Source organism: Cornus florida, unplaced genomic scaffold, assembly GCF_030987335.1.
Source record: "Cornus florida cultivar Cherokee Brave unplaced genomic scaffold, ASM3098733v1 CherokeeBrave_3.0.0_Hap2_Chr02, whole genome shotgun sequence".
NCBI lineage: Eukaryota > Viridiplantae > Streptophyta > Magnoliopsida > Cornales > Cornaceae > Cornus > Cornus florida.
Genome location: NW_026775572.1, coordinates 59,965,251 through 59,982,013, shown reverse-complemented (window position 1 = coordinate 59,982,013; position 16,763 = coordinate 59,965,251). Strand labels below are relative to the sequence as shown.

General features: G+C 40.0%; 1 protein-coding gene across 1 annotated transcript; it reads left to right on the top strand.

Annotated features, from left to right (window-relative positions):
• Window positions 1-3,108: 3,108 nt before the first annotated feature.
• LOC132296295 (uncharacterized) lies at window positions 3,109-16,441 on the top strand (the record flags this gene model as incomplete). The annotated part of the gene is made up of 8 exons (XM_059794504.1): window positions 3,109-3,327; window positions 4,367-4,433; window positions 6,461-6,687; window positions 6,781-6,900; window positions 6,985-7,071; window positions 12,806-12,907; window positions 13,841-15,413; window positions 15,918-16,441. Coding segments are annotated over exons 1-8 (2,919 nt in total), but the record flags the coding sequence as incomplete, so codon positions are not given.
• Window positions 16,442-16,763: the final 322 nt, after the last annotated feature.

Here is a 16,763-nt window from a genome sequence, read left to right as displayed (position 1 = left end):
AGCACTAGGTACCAGGCTCGAGCATTTGGGGCTCAATGCTCGAGCATCAATGGATGATGCTCGATCCTTTGTGGATAATGCTCGATCATAGAGGTGAGGCACGAGACCTGGGAGCATAGCCTTCAATTAAAATTAACTCATTAATTTCTGACGTCTCATGCTCGAGCTTTAGGGTCAAGGCTCAAGCACCCTTGGTTAAGGCTCGAGCACCCTGAAGTAAGGCTGAATCACCCTTGCCGTAAAGCTCGAGCATCAAGGTGTGATGCTTGAGCCTCAACACTTGGACTCGAGCTCTAAGGCTTGAGTTACTTCAAACTTCACCAATGTAGCTCTCGGCTTGCTCTGAATGACTGGCAACAACTTTGTAAGCTTCGATATCATCATAAAGTCCCGGTTTTAACCATTTATCTGGGAAAGTACCTATAAACACACATTAAACATAAATTAGTCTAATAATGGATAGAAGTATCAGTTTAGGCCCTAACATATACATACTTAGGGGCTCGAATATGCATATATTCAGCGCTCATCACACCCCCAAACTTACATATTACTAGTCCCTTAGCAATACAGAACTAAAAAGCCACTTTCGTGGGAATCACGGTTGCATTTAGCTGATGCAACAAGCCTTTAAACCCCTAGTGGACGAGTTGTAGTCTCGTGAGGTTTCCAGTGAAGATACCCACAAACTTCTCAAATCAGTGCCTTAAATGCACAGCATGCTTATTCAAGCCTGTTTTCAAATCATATCATCCCTACAGTTCATTAATCAGTCAAATACAACAAGTATACCAATCATATAATCAGAACCACTTTCAACTTCCAATCTCAATTAAGCAACCATAGTCCCCACATATCAGTTCAATCATTTATTCAACAATTTTAATCTCTAAAACACTTGAAAGAAACCCTACAATTCATCATGTGGCTTACTGTCCATACATGCATTTATTCCTTGTTATTCCTCAATTCACAAGCAGACTCTTCAAATTCCAACTCCCAAGGCATTTTTATTATTTTTTTTCGGGTGTGCATTTTTTCAAAAAGGATACTTGTGCACTGTCGAGGTTTATTAAGATGTCTAAATTACCCTTGTAGCGAACTTTCAGCCAATGACTCTCAGATCAGATGGTCTTAGGGTATAAAATATTAAAACACCCCTAAGGACTTAATTATTCAAGTAATCTAGGCAACCTAAACCCCTTATGTAACAAGCTTTCTGCCAATGACTCCCAGACCAGACGATCTTAGGGCATTAGGTGTCAGAACACACCCCTAAGGACTTAATCACTCAAGCAATCTAAGTACAAACCTGAACTTGATCTTTTTCTACTTTTCTTTCTCTCTTTTTTTTCATCATATATATATATAATTTTTCATTCACATTGGTGAAGAATTTTTTTTCTTTTGTTGCATACATACCAATATTTCTTTTCTTTTTTTTCTTTTATGCCTAGGTCATCAAAACTATCAAATCTACTTGATCATCTCAGTCTAACTCAAAACTCAATAAGACTTCCAATTTCTACCTCACAGACTTCATGCAAGTGTAAATATTGTGTAAAGTGTAGCATCTTAGAGATCAAAATCATTAAACAATAATCATTCGAACAATGTGGACCATAGGCCATTAACCGATTTCAAAAAATTTCAGGGAATCTTGTTCACATTATTTTAGCATACATACCATCTCTAATCAACATTAAACTGCAAATAGAGTATATAACTATCAACAGACTCAAGCACATACTTATATCATCAAATAGCAAATCACATCCTTGTGCAAGCAGATTAAAAATTAAAAATTTTCCAATTAAAAATTTAATTTTCCAAGCCAACCTTTACCACCATACTTATTGGGCACATAATCCTCAATGTGGGAGAACAAAAAAGAATTAGAGAGATATTACCATACAAGCAGACTAGCAAAGATAGAACATAATAATGCAAAAATGGGTAAAAAGAATTTCCAGCATCTCCTCCTTCAACATAGTGGTTCCTCAAAACCACCCAAAGTTGCTATCAGTCAAATCACCCCCAAACTTAATCTGTTGTATCTGGCAAAATCAATAAACTCCAACACACATTAGAGTAACAAGTATATATGGAGTAAGCAGAGATAGAAATAACAACACAAAGATAATATAACCAAAAAGCATGTATAAATATCAGAAATCAGTACAATACTTTTGAAAGAAAGACTTAAGGCAGAAATACATCATATAGAAATAAATACAGCAAAAAGACTACCTTAGTCAACAAAAAAATAGAAAAGTCCTAAAACTAATCCATAGGTGGTGGTGGTGGAACGGAAGAAGTGGATGGAACGGACGGAGTGCGGCGAAGCAACTCCTTTAATATGCTCTGCTACGCAGTCAACATCTGACATAGTACTGTCTGACCATCCTGCAGCTCGGCCACCCTGGCCTGTAAAGCTCTAATCTCAGCCTGAGAAGAACTCTCAGGCTGTGTTGCACAAACGGGTCTTCTCCTAACCTGGGGCTTAGAATCGGAGAGATAGACCTCCTCATCCGTAGCCTCCTCATCATCATTATCGTCCTTATCATCGTCCGCCGCTGCCATCACCACATTAGCAGGGTCGGTAGAAATAATAGTAGGCAGGGGTGGATAAGGTGGAACGTGTAACTCGTAAGGCACACCTCTCGCCTCGGCTTCCCTATGCCGTCGATCCTCTCGGATCTCATCGTCAGCACCCCACTCCAGCTTCATCTCCTTGGGCATATGCCTAAAGATGTTGTTCCACTGCGTGAAACGATACTGGGTGAAGATAGTAACATCAGCTTCATTTGGGGCTATCAGAACCTCCGCTATCTCCATCAGGTGTGTGACCAGCTTAGGAAAGTGAATATGATGAATAGGAAAACGTCGGGCCTTTCCCATCTCCTCATATAGTCGGCAGAGCTATACCAAAACTAACTGGGGAATAGACACCCAGTAGCCGGCTTGGAATGCATAGGTCACATCCACCATCTCTGCACATCGTACTATCTTGTGTCCGATAAGGAGAGCATTGGCCATAAGGGCCGTATCCAAAAACCAGAAACGTCTCGAAAGCTGTGACTTTTAGATTGTCTCTAAGGTGGAGACATGGCGTCCCTGGCCCAAAGCACGGACCATCGCCTCCCGGGTCGTGCCGGGGGGAATCGGTGGAAATCTGGCCTGAAAAATGACTTGGCACTTATGATGGCAACCCATAGCTTGAGCAATAGTGTCACAACTCACTATCAGCTATATGCCCTCAATAGTGGCTGTGAAATAGTCCTCCTTATCCTCCTCCTTGTCTCCTACATGGAACTGCAAGGAGCGGTAGAAAGCTTGCATTAGCCTGGGGTAGGAAATCTGCGTTGGATGCCTCAAAAACCCAGAAAGCTAGCGAGCCTGCAGGGCTCCACTGCCTAGAATGTATCGCGGTGCCTCTGAAAATCCCCTATAACAAAATCTGTCTCATCACAGATCTTGCTATACCGTTATGAATCATCTAACGCCATCGCCGGCTTCCTAACAACTCTTTGCATCGGCCGTCTTGGCATCGCTATAATCTAAGAATAATATCTAAGATAAACCCCCAACTTTGTGCTCTATTGCTCGAGCCTGAGGTATGGATGCTCGAGCCTGGTACTAGCTAATGCTCGAACTTTATGTCCTGATGCTCGAGCTTGCTGCAAGCAAATGCTCGAGCCTCAATCTGAAGGCTCGAGCTTCCTGGTTTTCAACCGAAGCTAATCACCCTTAACTCTCCTCCAAAATCACTCGAAATCAGAATAACACCACCCCAATACTCCTTTTATACCACTAAACAAGCCCACAACTTCATATATTTGCTCAATATACCTCTAATCAACCAAACTCGTGTTCGTCAAATCCAAGTGAGATTCAAAATTTCTGCAAGTTTTTGGATGATTATAGGCATTATTCTAAATGTAAAACTTGGCCACACTCATCAAAGTCCGACATCTCTTTTGTAAACTTTTGGTGCATAGGTACGGCAAACACCACATACGTATATTTTAATTGGGTACCATAATATGAGCTTGAGATCTCAGGATTGATAGTTAAGATTGGCGTATATTGCCAGATGAGATGGATAGCTAGATATAGGGATGTGTATGCCTTGGTAAATGAGGTACTCATAACCACCTTGTATGCGCTTGCATGAGACTTACTATCCGGTTGAGGCTATCTTATGATCCAGTGAGAGTCTATAATATGTATACTATTGTATATTGACCTACATAGTTATTGTATGAGTCAGACTAGGATGGATCGTGTATCGAGTCTCTGTTTGGGATATAGTAGAAAGAGCTTGTTCGTGGGTTTTGACCCACCTTTGTTGTTATCTTTTCAGGTCCTCATCAGTTCCAGGCGTAGAGTCAGTTCGTGCAGAGCAGAGGTCGGTCTTCTTCACTCTTCCGGTGCATCAACGTAGGACTCTCAATTATGTTTTTATTATTTCTGAGATAGACATTTATTATTCATCTATTAGTTTGAGATTTTTACTAGTGGTCCATATTGTATGAATTCCCAAGTTGTACTCTGGTGGTTTTATTCTTTTAATGAGAATTTATTGGAGATTTCGGTATCAGAGAATTTATTATTTAATTATTATTTTAGATTTCCCTTTCAGCATAAATATTTATTTTATCATTATTTATTTTCTATTTTATACTTGTTTATTATTGATTGGCTGATATTCCCTAATTTTGTGCACGGACTTGATCAACCCGTGTTCCAAAATTAGGGGTATCACAGTTGGTATCAGAGCACTCCAGGTTCAAGTGTCTCTAAGGTTCTTTCGTTATAAGACTTCCGCGTAGCATATTCTTTTATTTAGAGCATTAAGTTTAGGATTCATTGTATTCCTTTACGGTCCATCTAATTGTATTGTCATCTATCTTTCCATGTTAACAGAATGGTTAACATTGGAAAAAGATAAGAGAGGCAACAAAGGAAGGCAGAGCGTAAGCGTCAGTATCGTTTACAACGTTGAGCTGTAAAGAGGCAGTAGGCACTTTTGTTTCAAAATTAGTAGCATATCAATTGGAGGTGGTATAACAGACACAGGAGTCTCAGGATTGGGGCCACACTCAGGGCAGGGATCTAAAGATCCTCCTCAGTTAGCTTACATCCTTGCTCAAGCTGTAGCAGCAGGCGTAGCAGCTGCACTTTGGAATCAGCCGCATGTTTAGCAGCCATGAAAGAAGCACAAGGGTAGTTCAGATGCTCACAGATATGGGGCACCAATTCAGAAGCTGCAGAATGGGGAACCACAGGCAAGACAGGGTCAGCCACAGGCCAACCAACAAAGAAGACAGTTTGGCATTTTCAGGGGTAGTTGCTATACTTGTAGAGAGCTTGGACACACTTCCAGGCAGTGTCATAAACAAGGAGATACCAGAGCATTCAAGAACGAGGGTATTGGATCACAAGGATGAATGCTCTTTTAAGAGTGATACTTATTTATAGTAGTAATGGAATTATTATTAAAAGAGTGGTACTGTTTAAATCACGTACACTAGTATTGTTTTATCTTTAAAGAATATAGGATGATTTTTCTTTTGGAAGTATATGGTTTAAAGAAGTTCTTATTAAAGTGAACTGGTTGATTTGGTATTTATTGTGCTTCATGAGAGCAAATTTTTTATTATTATTTGCATAATGGTCTTGTTAAACTATATTGGAAAATGTTTGTTGTGATAATAAAGGAGTATCACAGTAGAGTGATTGGTGCTTGGGCAGGCTAACAAATTTTTGCTTATAATTATGTTGTGTAGATACGGGACGATTACCAATGAGTTTGTAAAGGAACTTGTGGGAATCAATTCTGTAAGTTGATTTCAGAGGAAGGATTCCCAATAAAAAGCGATATCCTAAATGTGATAGATTACATAGTATTTTGTATGCTATATGTGTTTTGCTCTATGGAGTATTTAGAAATGTTGTTCATAGTTTAGTTGGTGACACAAGTATATGTTCGACCACATAATATTGCTACACCTGTAGGCAATACTACTATTTTACATGAGAGTGATAGGCCTGTGATACTAGATATTGGTAGACTCAGATTTTTAGCCAATTTATTGATCTTGGACATGCATTCTTATAATGTGATACTTGGGATGGATTGGTTATCTCACTGCTATGCTCAGGTTAATTGTCACGATAAGTTTATTATGTTTGCTATACCGGGACATGATATGTATATAATTGATATGCCATGTTCTAACAGGGGATCGAGCACTCATTTATTGTTGGGAGCTACTTATTTCTCTGAGATTGATTTGCGATCTGGCTATCATTAGCTTCAAGTTAGGGAGCAAGATGTTCCTAAGATAGCATTTCGCACTAGATATGGATCTTATGAATTTCGAGTCATGCCTTTTGGGTTGACTAATATGCCAGCTGTCTTTATAGACTTGATGAACAGAGTCTTCATGAACAGGGTCTTCAGGGCTTGGCTTAGATCAATTCGTCATTGTTTTCATCGATGATATTCTGGTTTATTCTAAGACGGAGGAAGACCATGCTAGACATCTTCGCATAGTGTTGCAGACACTTCATGAGCACCAGTTCTATGGCAAGTTTGAAAAGTGTGACTTTTGGCAACAAGAAGTGAAATGTCTGGGTCATATGGTGTCAGAAAAGGGGATAGTGGTGGATCCAACCAAGGTCTCAGCTGTTTTAGCGTTGGGATAACCTACCTCACCCACTGAGATTCAGAGCTTTCTGGGATTGGCAGGATATTATTGTAGATTTATCCAGGGGTTTTTGAAGATAGCGGAACCACTCACCCATTTGACTAAGAATGGTGTATCGTTTGTATGGGATGAGCATTGTCAGACTGCGTTTGACACACTGAAGAGCAAGTTGACTTCTGCACCTGTTCTAGCTACTCCCTAGAGCGGGATAAAGTATCTTGTCTACATAGATAGTTCTTTGTAGGGTCTGGGATGTGTTGTAATGCAGGAAGAAGGATCGATTTCTTATGGGTCTCATAAGCTTAAGCCTCATGAGCTTAACTATCCGACACACGATTTGGAGTTAGCAGCTGTGGTCTTTGTCTTACGTATTTAGAGGTATTATCTGTTGGGGGAGTCCTTCAGACTATTTAGTGACCACAAGATTTTGCAGTATATCTTCACGCAGAAAGAGCTGAATATGAGATAGCGTAGGTGGTTAGAGTTTGTGAAAGATTACCACCTAGGGAAAGCGAATGTAGTGGTAGATGCACTCAGTCACTTACCCTATGTATAATACCTCGATATTTTAAAGGATTTACTAATTGGGATTAATTAATTTTATTTTATTTTGAAATGATTTGTTTGATTTAATTGGGATTAATTGTTTTTATTTTTAATTTTAAATGATTTATTTTATTTAAATTGATTGCTTAGATTAATTGTCTTGTTTTAATTAAATTATATTTCGTGATTGATATGATGATTGTTGTGTGTGTGTTTGATTATTGATTAAATTATTGATGTGTTGATTTTATTGGTATGGTGTGACTTGATTGTAATTTCTTGTTTTGTTTATATGCTTCATATAATTAGTTATTTTAATTTAAGTGTTTATTTAATTATTTAAATTATTTAAATTAATTGGATTTGGGCTTAAGTGAAGTTGGACCAAAAGATATGGTCTTGGGCTTGTATGAAGCCTTATTTGGTTAATTAATAAAGGCCCATGGTTATTTGATTATTTAAATGATTATTTTTTGTATAATTATAAATATATATATTTAATTATATATAAATTTAATTAATTAATAAGTGTTATAGAAGGATATATATATATAGATATATATTTATAAATATATATAGGATATATGATTTAATTAACCAATGGTTAATTATGGAAGATATATATATATATATATATATATATATATATATATATATAACATATATGTTGATATATATTATATTATTTAAAGGTTATTATTTTATTTGGTAGTCCTAGTAGAAACAGGATTTGGATTCTAATGTGTATAAATATGCACATAATGCTTTAGGGTTAAAAGTTTTACACGTTAGAAAAATAAGAGAAGCAGAGAGAGAGGAAGAAGAAAGGCTGACAAGAAGGAGGCTGGATCTGAGAAGGAGGACATTGGGATTGGAAGATACAATCAAAGCTTGAAGCGTCGGTTTCATTTTGAAACCTTCAGGGGAGTTCTTCGCTAACTTTCCTCTTAAAACTCATAAGGATTTCACCTTGAGTATCAAGGCTTTAAATTAAATTTATTAATTTAAATCATGGTTAGAATGAATTAATCAAAGCATCAAGTTGAATTTATTTGATTAAATCATGTGTTGATCGAATTATTTAAAAGTATAAATTATTATATTTTATTCTTTTAGAATTTTGGATTTTAATTGGTATATATGTGTGTTGCATATATTTTAAAAATTAATTTATAGGTTCGATCTGGACCCAAGAAGGTTAATTAAGGCTTCTGAAATTTTATAGAATTTTGGATTTTAATTGGTATATATGTGTGTGCACACACTAATCTTGACCATTAAATTATTTAAAGGTAAGTGGATTGATCTGGTGCATTGTAGCGCATGGAGGGTTAGTGCGCATGTGCATCTGGGCCATATAAGGGCCCGTTTGGATCGCGATAACGTTATAAGTTATGGTTTGGTATGATATGAAAACAATCATTTTGGTATTGGTATGTTTTTAGTAGAAATCGGATCTATGTTTGGTAACGAGTGATAAGCGCCGAATAATGTATATTCAAGCGCCCTAAATTACATTAACAAAGTCCAGTTATTAATTATTTTATGTAGATTAACTCCATTTCTATGTTTTTATACATTTTCAGGTTCATTGGCCAAAATGGAACAAGAATAAGGCCTTGTGGAATCTTGAGCAACAAAAGGTGCCAATGCTGAATTCTGGCAGCAGTAGAGCCTGGACTTTGCTTGCCATTTTGACCTTCCAAACTCGAGAACTGGACTTCCCTCATAACATGAAAGATTTAGAGCTCTGAATCAGCTTTCCAAATCTTCAAGTGGTTCATCATTCGGAGTTCGGAGCAGAGAGTTATGATCTTCACAACAGAGGTGCGCAGAACTGCCTAGCAGCACTGATGTACTGCCTTTCTCCCCATTTTCGACCAACCAGACTTGAGAATTGGGTCTTCATCAAAACATGAAGTTTTTAAAGCACTGAATCAGCTCTCCAAATCTTCAAACAGATCGTCATTCGGAGTTCGGGGCACAAAGTTATAGCAGTTTTCCCAAAATAGGTCAGCACCGAGCAAGAGGAGCATGTTGCACATTGCACTAAGTTAGAGTGCTCGAGGTCACCAAGCGTGTGCTCGAAAATCAGGCAGAATGCCCTTCGGAAATGGCTCATTTCAGCCCACTTGCACATTGGTTTCCTCAATGCCATCTTCCTTCTTTATGAAGTGGTTGGAGGTGTTCCTTGGAGGAGAGAGGGTATTGTTGGAGCATAAAAGGCTACCCAAAGGCCACATATATGAAAAAGCTTTATCTTGAGCAAGAGAAAGGAGAGAGAAGAGAGCAAGGAGAAGGGTGTTCTTGAGTGCTACAGTAGGAGCTCGAAAATGGAGATGAGGATGATGCTTCTTCCTTCTTCTAGCTCACCAATGGGTAACTAAACCTCATCTAGGGAGGTGATGAAACCCCTCCCTTGTAAGCATGTGTTAGTATAGTTTATTTTTGGGGATTACAATGTATTTTTGATAGTCTTTCCATGGTCAAGAGCCTCATTTTTGTTGTAATGAATGTTGAATGTTTTAAATGATTATTGTGAGTTATTCATCTTGTCTTGGATGGTTGCTTTTCTTAATCATATTGCTTGCACTTCCATGGTGACAATGGAAGTTAGATCATGGAATGGTTTTAATGGCAGGGAGTTGGAGAACCTAGATAGTTCATGGCTTAGGGTTTCCCTTTGATGGGCTATACTTGATTCTTAGCTTTATGTGCACTCACCATTTAAATTAGGGCTTGATAATCCTTGGCTTAGTAAGCATGTTCTAAGCTACATTTTAGTTTAGGTAGTTGATCATGTGAACCTTTGATGGTTTATTCTTGCTTTTCTAATTAAATGAACTTCTTAAGGATATTATAGCAACCTAGTATTGTTATGTATCATGACTATCATATATGTTGTTTTCCCCTTAAATTAATCTTAACCTAGCATGTGTATAGGGATGGAGGTGGATTCATTTCCCTAGCCTTCTTTACTTGTACTTCACTCCCTTGAATTCTTGCAATTTATTGTTTTATGCACTTTTAATTTCCTAGCTTAAGTGACATCCAACAAAACCTCTATAAACCCTTCATCATTCTAAGAATGATTCTAGACATTTAGGTTGTATTAGACTAGCGCAGTCCTTGTGGTTCGACTTACCCGACCAATAGCCCTATTTTACAATGATTCGTGCTATTGCGAAGGTTGATGTATGATTGACCAACCGATCAATTTTTGGCGCCGTTGCCGGGGACTGCAAACGGTTTAGCAACCGAAGTTTCTAGGGTTAAATTTAGTTTGATTGTGAATATTGTGTCTTGTGAATATTCCCTGTGTGTTTTGACCACCTTTGTGTTTTAAGTGTTGTAAGATTCTAGGGACTCGAAGCTCGCAGTGGGAATGCTAGCAAATTGTAAGTCTAGAGGACCCCAGGTAAGTCTCGTGACTTCTAGTTTCGAGTTATGAATATTGTGCATGTGTTAAATTTAGTTTTAGTTTAGTTGTGAAGCCCTTGTTGAGGCTCTTATCCTGTTTAAATTTTGTGTTAAAGCATCGGTCCTTGTCGTGGCCATTTACATTTTCCGTCTTGATAATTGAGGAGAAAGGGAACATCGTATGTGGAGTTGTGGTTGATGAATTGCTTTGTTGAGTATATGCTTTGTTGTTGATGTTCGGTCGTAGGTCACTTTCCTTACCCACAATCGATTCGCCCATTGATATCAATTCTCTTGAAAGAACTCTTAGATGGAACCTTAGGGAACCCACTCTTACAAGGGACCTTGAAACTGAATTCAATATAATGGGGGATAACGTAGGAAATCCGGGGAATGAAAGGGCTGAAATTCCTAATATCGAGCCAATGACTCTTAGAGATCATTTCATCCCTACCACCTATGCTTCTCCATCTTGCATAGTGATGCCAAACATCGATGCAGCTCAATATGAGATCAAGTCTAGTACCATTCAAATGCTTCCATCATTTCATGGCTTTGATAATGAAGATCCATACAAGCATCTTGATGAGTTCCTTGAAATCTGTTCAACCATCCGGTTGAGAGGTTTTCCGGACAATGCACTTCATCTCCATCTCTTCCCATTCTCCCTAAAGGATAGGGCAAAATATTGGTTGAACTCCCTCGCTCCCAACTCTATTACTTCTTGGGCTCAATTGCAACAAGAATTTCTTAAGAAGTATTATCCGGTGAGTAAAACCAACCAAATGAGGCGTTCCATTCTAAGCTTTTCTCAAGTTGATGGAGAACAACTCCACGAGACTTGGGAAAGGTTACAAGATCTTCTTCGGAAGTGTCCTCATCATTTGATCCCAAAATGGCAATTAGTGCAAGCTTTCTATGCCGGCTTGACCGAAACCCATAGATTCATGGTTGATTCTTCTTGTGGTGGGATGTTCATGTCCAAGAATGCGGATGAGGCTTGGACCTTACTTGAGAATTTGAGTGAAAATTCACTTCAACACAATTCTCGTAGGGCTCCGACCGCAACCACTCCAAACAACACCAACCCTTGTCAACCAAAGTCAATAAGGGAGGAATCATCTCAAGTGGATGCCATCGCTCATAAATTCTATCAATTGATGGCACCACATCTTCCTCCTTCATTGTCTCAAAATTCGGCAAGTTCAGTTTGTGCTTCATGTACTAGTCCATTCCATCTCTCGGAAGATTGCCCCACATCGGAGCAATTTCCTAGTCCCAACCAAGAGCAAGCTAATGCCATGTTCTCGCGGCCCGGGAACAATCCATATTCCAACACCTACAATCCGGGTTGGCGTGATCATCCGAATTTCTCATGGCGGCAACAAGCCCCACAGAATTCCCAATTCCAAAACCAAGGGCGGCAAAATCAGCCCTCTTCTCAATATCAAGGTAGACCTTTCCAAGCCTCTTCAAGCTACCGTCCTCCTTACAATCCAAATGTCTCCAATCAACCTCCTGTGTGTCCAACTGACGAGATAGTAGCTGCAAACAAGCAAATGATGGAATCATTAAATAAGCAAATAATGGATGCCAACAAGCAACTCTTGACATCCTTGCAGCCTACTCTCCAAATGGTTCACTCTCATACTCAATCCATATCTAATCTCGAAAATCAAGTGGGCCAAATAGCTAACTCGGTGAATCAATTGCTTCAAAAGGACAAGGGCAAGCTTCCCTCTCAACCTTTTGAAAATCCTAGAGGAATACATGTGATTGACGAAACCCCTCCTCCGAGTGGGCCGACTCATGAACAAGTTCAAGCTATCACCACCCTTCGGAGTGGTAGAGTGGTGGACAACAAGGTCGATGGAGACAAAAGTGAAGAAGTTTCGCCGTTGAAAAATCCAAATTCAAGCTCTTCTAATCCAAATTCTTGTCCCAATACCATTCACGGATATCCCACACATGTCTCCCCAAATGTGGAAACTACTTATGAGCCAAAAGCTCCGTTTCCTCAACGTCTTCAAGAGTCGACACACTTTGGGAATAAGAATTGTAAAATTCAAGACATGTGGGAAGTCTTCAAGCAAGTGAAGATTAACTTGCCCCTGTTGGATGCTATCAAGCAAATCCCTCCCTATGCAAAATTTCTCAAAGATTTGTGCACTCAAAAGCGCACTTCTAAAAATCATTTGCCAAAAAAAGTGAGGTTGACTGAAAATGTTAGTGCTATTATTCAGCACAGCACTCCCCCGAAGTATAAGGATCCGGGTGCCCCCACAATCTCGTGCGTCATTGGTGACAGCAAAATCGAGAGGGCCCTCCTTGACTTAGGAGCTAGTGTGAATTTAATTCCATACTCGGTCTACCTACAACTTGGTTTGGGCGATCTTAAGCCGACTTCCGTGGTTTTGCAACTTGCCGATAGATCGGTCAAGCATCCACGAGGTATTCTTGAGGACGTCATCATCAAAGTGGACAAATTCTACTTCCCGGTAGATTTTGTGGTACTTGATACGGAACCAGTCCATGACCCAAAAAAGCACATTCCCGTGATCCTTGGTAGACCATTTTTAGCTACGGCTAATGCATCAATTAATTGCCGAACCGGGGTGATGGACATTGCTTTTGGAAACATGCAAGTCAAACTCCACATCTTTCATGCAACTCAACATCCCTCCAATGAGGATGATTGTTTTCTTGTGGATGTCATTGATGAAGTGGTCGAAGAATCTCTCCCCTTCATCCTAAGCAAAGATCCCCTTGAAACTTGCATGTCTCATTTTGACTTCTCAAACTTTGATGTTGATCAAGCCATTCAAGAAGTCAATTCCTTGCTTGATATTAATGCTATCATGGATGTACCTCCTTGGAAAATTCCAAAAGAACCACTTCCCCAACTTTCCACCACTCCTCCGGTCCCATCATTGTTATCTCCGCCACAACTTGAGCTTAAGCCGCTCCCGGCCCATCTCAAGTATGTGTTCCTTGGTCCAAAGCAAACCCTTCCGGTCATTATTGCCTCGGACCTTCAAAAAGACCAAGAGACCAACCTTTTAGCGGTGCTCCAAGAGCATAAAGAAGCTATTGGTTGGACAGTGGCAGATTTGAAAGGAATTGACCCCTCTATTTGTATGCACCGCATTCATATGGAGGATGACGCAAAGCCTACTAGAGAGGTCCAGCGCCGGTTAAATCCAAACATGAAGGAAGTGGTCATGAAAGAGGTGATCAAATTGCTAGATGCGGGAATCATCTATCCTATCTCTGATAGCAAGTGGGTGAGCCCCACACAAGTTGTCCCCAAGAAATCCGGGCTCACCGTTGTTGAAAATTCAGCGGGTGAGCTCGTGCCACAACGAACCACCACCGGGTGGCGTGTGTGCATTGACTATCGTAAACTCAACTCATCAACTAGGAAGGATCATTTCCCACTCCCATTTATTGATCAAATCCTAGAAAGGTTAGCCGGCCAAAGCTTCTATTGTTTTCTTGATGGTTATTCCGGCTATAACCAAGTGGCCATCGCCCCCCAAGATCAAGAGAAAACAACATTCACATGTCCCTTCGGTACTTTTGCCTATCGACGCATGCCTTTTGGTCTATGCAATGCACCGGCAACGTTCCAAAGGTGCATGATGTCCATATTCTCCGATATGGTTGAAAGGTTCTTGGAAGTTTTTATGGATGACTTTTCCGTATTTGGCTCCTCCTTTGACTCGTGTCTCAAAAATTTATCTCTTGTGCTCCAAAGATGCAAAGAGACGAATCTCATTCTAAGTTGGGAGAAAAGCCACTTTATGGTCCAAGAAGGCATTATTTTAGGACATGTCATTTCTAAGCGGGGAATCGAGGTAGACAAGGCAAAAGTTGAGTTAATCTCTAATCTTCCTCCTCCGAATTCCGTCCGTCAGATCCGTTCTTTTCTTGGCCATGCCGGATTCTATCGTCGCTTCATCAAAGATTTTAGCAAAATCTCACGGCCCTTGTGTAATCTCTTAGCCAAGGATGTTCCGTTCAATTTTGATGACGCTTGCATGGAAGCTTTCATCAAACTTCGCATTCTCCTCTCCTCTGCCCCGATCATGAAACCCCCTAATTGGTCTCTTCCCTTTGAGATCATGTGTGATGCATCCGACTATGCATTAGGGGCGGTTTTGGGCCAACGTGTGGATAAACTTCCGCATGTCATTTATTATGCTAGCAAAACTCTCTGCAATGCCCAATTGAACTACACCACCACTGAAAAAGAATTGCTAGCTGTGGTGTACGCCTTGGATAAATTTCGCTCCTATCTTCTTGGCTCCAAGGTCATCGTCTTTTCAGATCATGCCGCTCTTAGGCATTTGTTAGCGAAAAAAGAGACAAAACCCCGCTTAATTCGATGGATCCTCTTACTTCAAGAGTTTGACATTGACATCCGGGACAAAAAAGGGACCGACAATGTTGTCGCCGATCATCTCTCTCGCTTACTTATTGAGAAATCTTCAGAATTTGCAGCCATCCGTGATTCCTTTCCGGATGAGCAACTTCTTCAAGTTTCACATTCTACTCTTCCGTGGTTTGCGGATATTGTCAATTATCTTGCGGTTGGCAAAATTCCAGCTCATTGGTCCAAACAAGAGAGGGACCGGTTTTTCTCCCAAGTCAAGCATTTCTTTTGGGAAGATCCGGAATTATTCAAGTATTGCCCGGACCAAATCATCCGGCGATGTATTCCTAAAACCGAGGCCACAAGCATTTTAAATTTTTGCCATACTCTTGCTTGTGGAGGCCATTTCAGTGCCAAAAAGACCGCTAACAAAATCCTTCAAAGCGGATTCTTTTGGCCTACCTTGTTCCGGGATGCATACAATTTTTGCAAATCGTGTGAACGATGTCAAAAACTTGGATCCATGTCCCGAAGAGACATGATACCCCTCACCAACATTTTAATTGTTGAAATTTTTGATGTGTGGGGGATTGACTTCATGGGACCATTTCCATCTTCTTATGGCTATGAGTACATCCTTGTAGCGGTGGATTATGTGTCTAAATGAGTTGAAGCCGCGGCTACCAAAACCGATGATCATAAAGTCGTGATCCATTTCATTCAATCTCACATCTTTAGTCGTTTTGGTACACCCCGAGCAATCATTAGTGATGGCGGATCTCATTTCCGAAATCGTTATCTCAAATCCGTCCTTGCTAAGTATTCAGTCATTCATAAGGTTGCTACACCTTACCACCCTCAAACGAGTGGTCAAGTAGAGATTTCTAACCGGGAGATTAAGCACATTTTAGAAAAAACGGTTAGACCGGACCGCAAAGATTGGTCATTACGGCTAAACGATGCACTTTGGGCTTACCGGACAGCTTATAAGACACCCATTGGCATGTCACCATATCGACTTGTCTTTGGCAAAGCATGTCATCTCCCGGTAGAATTAGAGCACCGTGCTTATTGGGCCGTAAAAAGGTTCAATTTTGATCTCAAACAAGCCGGCTCTAATCGTGCGTTGCAATTAAATGAACTTGAGGAATTGCGTAATGACGCGTATGAAAATGCAAAAATTTACAAGGCAAAGACTAAAGCTTTTCATGACAAACACATTGTCAAAAAGTCTTTTGCCCCGGGACAAAAGGTCTGGCTTTTCAATTCCCGCTTGAAGCTCTTTCCCGGTAAACTCCGGTCAAGATGGGATGGTCCATACATTGTCACTACCGTCTTTCCTCATGGAGCAATCAAACTTCATGATCCTGCAAGTGGATCACTCTTCAAGGTAAATGGCCAAAGGCTTAAGCCTTGCATTGACAGCACAATTCTAACCCGAAAAGTTGAGGAAGTCCCCTTGACGGACCCCATTTATGAGGAGTAGTGCCTGCTCTAGCTTGGTCTAGCTATCGACATTAAATTTAGCAAAGCAAGGGAATAAATTCTTTCGATGTTCCAAGCTTCCTTCTCTTTGAAATTGCTCGTGCCTTACAAAAAAAAAATTTCTGGGAAACGGTTTAGATAAGCCAAAAATTTGATTTTTTCTGAAATGGTCTTCAGTTGTGTTTCGCAATTTTAGACTGGCCTCTTAGACCTTCTCAGCT